Below are 6607 nucleotides of genomic sequence, written 5' to 3'. Positions count from 1 at the left end.
TCAAAGAACGCAACGTCCTCGTTGCGCCTCCGACAGGTCTCAAGACGCCTCTCGAGTCAGAACCGAGATGGCTAACCAGCTCTGATACCACTGGTAACGCCCCGACCCGTCCACGGCTAATGGGCCACCCACGCCCGCTCTCTCGGCCCGTGGGCCCCAACCCGTCTGACGGTCGGTCCGTTAATTTTCCAAAGGCTCGAAATCATTGTTTACTGACCCTGCAATCACCACCCGACATTTTCCCATGCTTTGGCCTCACTCGCACGCTATCGCGAATCACTTCCCGATAGGTCACCCATCCTTCCACTACTCCAGCTCAAGCACGCTTAACTCTGGAGTTCTTTCAGGATGTGTTCCGGAAAAGGTAAGTCAACTTTGGTGACATAGGTAGCCAAATCAATTCTTTTAAGTCTTTCTACATATCACAACTCGGGATGTTACAATTTTTTGAACCTCAAAAGAGAATCTTGTTTTTTTCTAATGTTAAGGACTGTATAGCGTATAATTAAGTATTCTTCGTGAATCTTTTTGGTTTCATATTCGAGGTTCCAAATGCTAGTTTGACATACTTGTTTCAAGAACATTTCAAATTCAGCTAAGTGAAATATGGTTCTGCTTTTTTAAAGCCTAGTTGTACTCTTATTTTACAGTGCAATTTCTAAAAAAAATCACATGTGAATGTGAGTGAACTACGTCTAATTGTATTTTGACCTCTAGGACCATCTTTTGGGAAATGGCCGTTAATTTCGAGTATCCTAAAAGATGCTATCCAACTTTATGGAAACATTCCATACGGCAGATTATTTGAAAATACATTTGTATATATAAGTATATTCAAGTTAATTTATTCACCCTTTATATATATAGTATGCTATAGCGAATTGGACACCTGCCGCTAACAAAAATAACATATCTTAAACGAGAACGCTGGGAATGGACACAAACCAAATAGTATCATCATAGTATTTAATATTTGTGATTTACTTCGTATTTCACCCTTCGTATTTTATAAAAATTGGAGTGGAGCGGATATCCGACTCTAAAAGTTGCAATATTTGTGAATTTTTTTGTTTTCAATGGATATCAATTTTTTTAATATTTGCTTTGCTCCAAAGATTTACGGAATTTAGATCGAATCAAAATTAATAACAAATCAAATCAAAATTAATAGAGAAAATTTCCAGCCCGAAAGAACACAACACGATTTATTAGGTGAGGAACTATTATACATAACCTGTTCCTTAATGGAAAAAAATGTTCCTTTTCAAAATTACAATGTTTCAAAATTCTTATAAGAATATTTCACAATTAAGAAATTAAACGTGTACGTTCCCTCAGATTTGGGTCCTTTAACCATAATATAGAACTACGTATGGATCACCTGGTTTCATTCCAAATATTTCAATACATTATATTTAAATTCACCGGCATTTAGATATTCAATATATTACTGCTACTACCTTATACTTGTAGTATATTCTATGCAATTAAGTTCGTTGATTATTAAACAGTAATAGTTATATTTCGCAGCTGTATATATACACACACACGCGTATATGATCAGCCTTGACATTATCTGAGGTCCCAAGCAGCTTGATGAAACGTCACCAAGATTTTAAAATTGAGTTTTACCAAATCGCTCGCTTAATCACCGTTTAATGAGTAATTACATTTGTTAATTCGATATTTGTCGACCTTTCTAGTCGTGTCTTGCAGTTCTTGAAACTTTGAAATTCGCATTAATGTGCAAATGCAAGCATGTAATATGTGTTAAGTGTAAACAAACTATTTTGGATTTAACTATAGTTTCTCCCTTATTAATCGTATAAAACATATTACTCGGAGACCAACTCGAATATGATCCGCTGACCGCTTATGACACTAATTAACCACTTATGATTAGTACACTAATTATTGGTGATTTAGGATAATCCTTATAGAATAGTATATATATATGAATAATGCAACTTATCTAACCCTAGTTAGTAGTACCGGATTGTATAGCTTATATGAAATGATATAATAATTTGTATTGATTTATTAATAAGATTAATAAATAAGCATTATACAAAAGTATTCGCTTTAATTAGTTACTCTTTCTTAATTTTGTCTACAAGATTCATCGTTTTTTTAAAATTATTTAAATGTTGGTGTACCAGTATAAAACCATGTTTGTTGAGTTGAACGAAATCCAAATATGGCTGATGCAGGGCTACACTAATTGACTCCATATTAAGATTGACATCTAAGAAATGTGAGGGTTGAAATCCTTCGCGATATGTGAAAAAAATATCAAAGTTTGAAGAGTATAAATATGGTATAAAAGTTATATTTATTTATATTATTCACACAGTTATTATACAAAGTTTTAAAGTAGATATTTGCCTCAATCGAATATTACTTTCTAGTTTTTTGCCTTTTCAAGTTTGATTCGCGAATTACTTAACATTTCTCACTTAAACTGACAACAAATGACTAAGAAATACAATTGTAAATGGTTATTAACCTAACCAGAATAGTAATACTAATAAAGAAACATTAATAAAACTGAGCGATGAAGAATAGAGACGCGAAATGGAATGTTGCGCGAGAACAAGAAATGTTGTCTGGTTAACCATATAATGCTGACAAACTGGAAGATGACTTAATCAGGTTTGTGTTCTGTCTAGTGGTTTCCTTAGTTTAAATATATAAATTTAAACAAAGTTACGTACATAAGGATCAAAGGAAAAAAAAAACAAGTCCTTTCGTTACACCAAGAGTCCTCACTTGTCACTACACGTTTATATATATATATATATATATATAGACGACAAAATATTAATCAAATATACACTCGGAAGTAGAAGCACTGCGATGGGCGATGGAGAATATGATTCAATATTCGTCATGCCAGAACTTTGGAACAGACTGCAAGGAACTGATTGCAATGATAAATGAACCTAAGGAGTGGCCAAACTTCGCGACAGAGTTGGAGAAGATAGAGACGCTGCAGATTTGTTTTTCGGACTTCAAAATCACCCATGTGCCACGAGTGAACAACTAGTTTTCTGATTTTTTAATTAAGACTGTTAAGACCTTTTCTAGGAAGTTACTTTTCATTGGTTGTTCTATTACGGTCTGGTTACCCAAATCACTTCAAGCTTGAGTAATATAATGGCCGTTCGACGTAAAAAAAAAGTTTTTTATTTAAATCTCTTTACACAATTTTATAATTGTAATTTATCTTTAATTTTTGTTTCTTTAATTCGTATGTAAAATTTTGAATCATTAAAATCTTGCAGAATATTGTACCAAAACCATATTACTATCGACTATGAACGACCTATATAAAGAGACCCAAATCCTAGAACAAGTGATGGACTATCTAATATTTTGACTATAGAGTTAGACGACTAGAACTATGGTTTATAATCCTAACTGTTGTGGTCCTAGCTCTGAAAATCAATAAAATACTTCATTTGTTCATCTTTCCTGTTTTTTTCTCGTTCACGTATAAAACCGAATAAATCAAAAATCGATAATATGTAAACCAAATCAAACCAAAGTAGATATAGTTTAATAAGGTCGCTAAACTTTTTAAAACCAAAATACTGGGGAAAAACAAACCAAAACCGGACAGAAATCCGGATTGAACAGCCCTGTGGATCAAGTATATCTCTAGGTTCTTAGCGCGCTCCGCCTTGGCGCGTCCTTACAACGGAGAGTCCCTTTCTCCGTGTCAGCAACCACTACGAGCATCTTGGATATTGCACTCATAATGCTCCCAGTTGCGGTTCACCCAACCCAAATGCTGTTATAAAAATTACAATCAGCCCCGCAGAATAACACAAACAGCGGTTTCATAGACTAAATCGTTGGGACAACTCACCAATTCATAAGAACAGAAAAGCCTCTTGTAGGAGTCAATTTTTGTAAAAATATCCTCCAAAAAGCTAAGATCCCTGTCAAGGCGAACCTCACGACAACAACACACATAAGCTTTTCCATCGTCAGACAAGGATGTATAACTGGGAAACTCGAAAGACATGGCATATGCGTCCTTCCCAGAAGAATACGATGTACCAGCTCGAAGGTTAAGCCCTTTCATCCGTCTGAGATCGCTTTGACCCAATCAGATCATGCTGCCCAGACCCGGAGTTGAACGCTTCATGAGGTCTATCTCAAGACCCCACTGTTGGATTTTGTCAAAATAAGAAGAAGCACTCGAAGGCCTTGGAGAATTTCTCGTTGACCTACGAGAAGCTCCACCTCCGATCCTGATTATCAGAAGAACAACGAGAAGCCTCCAGGGCGGCCTCCTTTGGGATAGACTCCAGAAGAGAACCTCTAGTAGGATGAAAAGGAAGCACCGAAGAAGATGGAGGTGCCATCGAAGCGTCAACCACAGCACCACAGTAGGTCCAGAGGACTCTAGTACTGCGGTTGTGGCTTCGATGCTAAATGTCGACAGTCCCAAAAGGCGACACCGAAACATCAACCAGAGGTCACAGAACCAGAAGGCAGAACCAAAGCCACAGCCTTGGTAGCAACTCGAACATCAGAAAGGCTCTTTCTGACCTCGGGAACACCGGAGGCAATGACCCCCGCAGAAGAACCATGAGCCTCGGTCGCACCAGCGACCACTTCAGAGGCCGCTTTTCGAGGCACCTCATCTTGTGGAGATTTTTTCCTCGCTTCTCTAGCCTCTCTTTTCCAAGCAGACTCCGCCACCCTTTGAGTAAGATTGAGAATTACAATAGTTGGTTTAACCATTTTTAGCAAGAACAACAACCAAAACATCAAAAATTAAAAACATTCAAGACATGAAAGAAACAAGATATATCAAAATTAAAGACAAGCTTACCAGAAACACTCAGGCAGCAAGAGGAACCACTAATCTGAAACCACAAAGTTAAAACAATAAAAAATCACGACGATCTCTCAAAAAAAAATCTGACGACCTGAGACACGTTGGAATCCGGAGGGAGGGGCTATTGTTGGAGCTCGGTTTCACTGATCTTCAGATCCGGTCCGAGATCCTGACCCAAAAGTAGTAAAGCCCAAAACCAATCACTATCAAGGCACAAGAGGGAAACATAGGCCCACGAAGATCAAAGCCCACCCCGGGTTCAAGGAGTTAAACACGCCAAGCTCGGAGGAGTCAACTGAAAACGTAAAGAAATCAAAAGAATTAAAGCCATCATTAAAGTGCTCGGTCCACGTTGGAGACCTATAAAAGAAAAAGGAGGAGCCAAATACATGGGATCCAAATTCTGGATAGCTAAACTATACTCTGATTACATACAGTCTCCATTGTTATCCAGCACCGCTTTGTATTCATCACTAAAACACTCATTTCCTATTGTTGATCATATCTTAGTCTTTCTATTTCAAGCTTACTTGTAAATCAAGTCTCTTTATCCGTAAACCCTATCTCTGAGTGAACTTTAGAATTCATCGGTTGCAAAATAACAAATAGAAAAACAATATCTGAAATGTTCCTTTAATTATCAACTAGAACTTGATCAATACAATACAAGGACACAAACCATGATTATTTTATGGCCTTTATTAAGGAGAAAATAAAAAAAAAACCTAAGCTTTTGTGCATGTGAATACAACAATGAGCTTAATATCCTTCTTGCAGTGACTCGGACCAAACATCTCATCTGAAACGTAAAGCTCGCACTTTTGTTTTCCAAGACAATTCTGCACAAATAATACTTAACAAGATTCATTGAGATAATTATCATTCACTAATCCACAATATATTGTCAATATTCTTGTTAATTTTTCTAACCTTTTTGACGATTCTCAAGGTATCTGGTGCGCCGCAATTGCCATGTCTACTAACTTTATGATCCTCACTACAACCGGTAGGATTGCCATAATCAGCGAAATTGATCTTTGTAATAATATATTCAGCTGATTTGGAACAAGAAACAGTCATCTGTCTCCTTTTAACTTCATAATTTCCACAGTTCACATATTGTTTCGGGTTACTATCGGTTTTGCTGCCTCTTGCATCACTGGAAATGTCTATATTTGAAGCTACATCAAACATAGATGAATAAAGTAGAACTAGAAGAAGGATGTAGCCTTGATAATGGCAATGTGAAGTATCCATTTTCTTTTGTCTTCGTAATCAAAGGTAATAAGAATGTATTTACTACTTATGCACTCTTATAGTCTTTTTCTAAAAAGAAGCTCGGATTACTTAAGTTTTGGAGAGGAAAATGCGTCCGTAGATGTGGCCACGCAAATTTCTCTCAGTTTGTAATTTTATTTCTCTATCCTGTTTTTTATTATTAGTTTTTGGAAGGGCATTGATTCTGACTTTTTCACCATTCCTTATTAATTAATAGATTGTATTTTCAGTAAACAGGAAAAACAGAAAATATTAATCACCTTATTCTATACTACCCATCTTAAATTTTAAATATATATTTAAAATAACATTTTATAGATTTATAAAACCACATTAATATATATATATTAGAATAGAAAAATAATTTTAAACTAATTTATAGTTCTACTTTTTTATATCTTCTCCTTTACAGAAACACTAATTAATTATGATTGGATTAGTATGTGGTGTGAGAATAGGCTTGAAAATATATTATGA

At 35.9% G+C, this 6607-nt stretch overlaps 1 protein-coding gene across 2 annotated transcripts; it reads right to left on the bottom strand.

Moving 5' to 3' along the window:
- Positions 1 to 3506: 3506 nt before the first annotated feature.
- Positions 3507 to 6165, bottom strand: LOC103862994 (beta-galactosidase 11). 2 transcript variants are annotated; one of them, XM_033290135.1, is made up of 5 exons: positions 5783 to 6165; positions 4847 to 5691; positions 4066 to 4714; positions 3872 to 3944; positions 3507 to 3793 (listed from the first exon to the last, which is right to left on the bottom strand). In XM_033290135.1, the coding sequence occupies exons 1-2, from the start codon at positions 6107 to 6109 to the stop codon at positions 5578 to 5580; spliced, it is 441 nt and encodes a 146-aa protein (XP_033146026.1). In that variant the 5' UTR covers positions 6110 to 6165; the 3' UTR covers positions 3507 to 3793; positions 3872 to 3944; positions 4066 to 4714; positions 4847 to 5577. The 2 variants fall into 2 exon arrangements, with proteins under 2 accessions (XP_033146026.1, XP_033146025.1); XM_033290134.1 differs by having other exon boundaries at positions 3872 to 4714.
- Positions 6166 to 6607: the final 442 nt, after the last annotated feature.

The sequence above is a fragment of the Brassica rapa genome, chromosome A04 (genome assembly GCF_000309985.2).
Source record: "Brassica rapa cultivar Chiifu-401-42 chromosome A04, CAAS_Brap_v3.01, whole genome shotgun sequence".
Classification (NCBI taxonomy): Eukaryota; Viridiplantae; Streptophyta; class Magnoliopsida; order Brassicales; family Brassicaceae; genus Brassica; species Brassica rapa.
This window is presented reverse-complemented; position numbering and strand designations above follow the sequence as displayed.

Bases quoted from the DNA above. Each gene is read 5' to 3' on its own strand.
- LOC103862994 (XM_033290134.1), bottom strand. From the start codon at position 6,109: ATGGATACTTCACATTGCCATTATCAAGGCTACATCCTTCTTCTAGTT. The intron at 5,692-5,782 runs GTTAGAAAAATT...TTATTTGTGCAG, and splicing joins CCTTGAGAATCGTCAAAAAG to AATTGTCTTGGAAAACAAAA.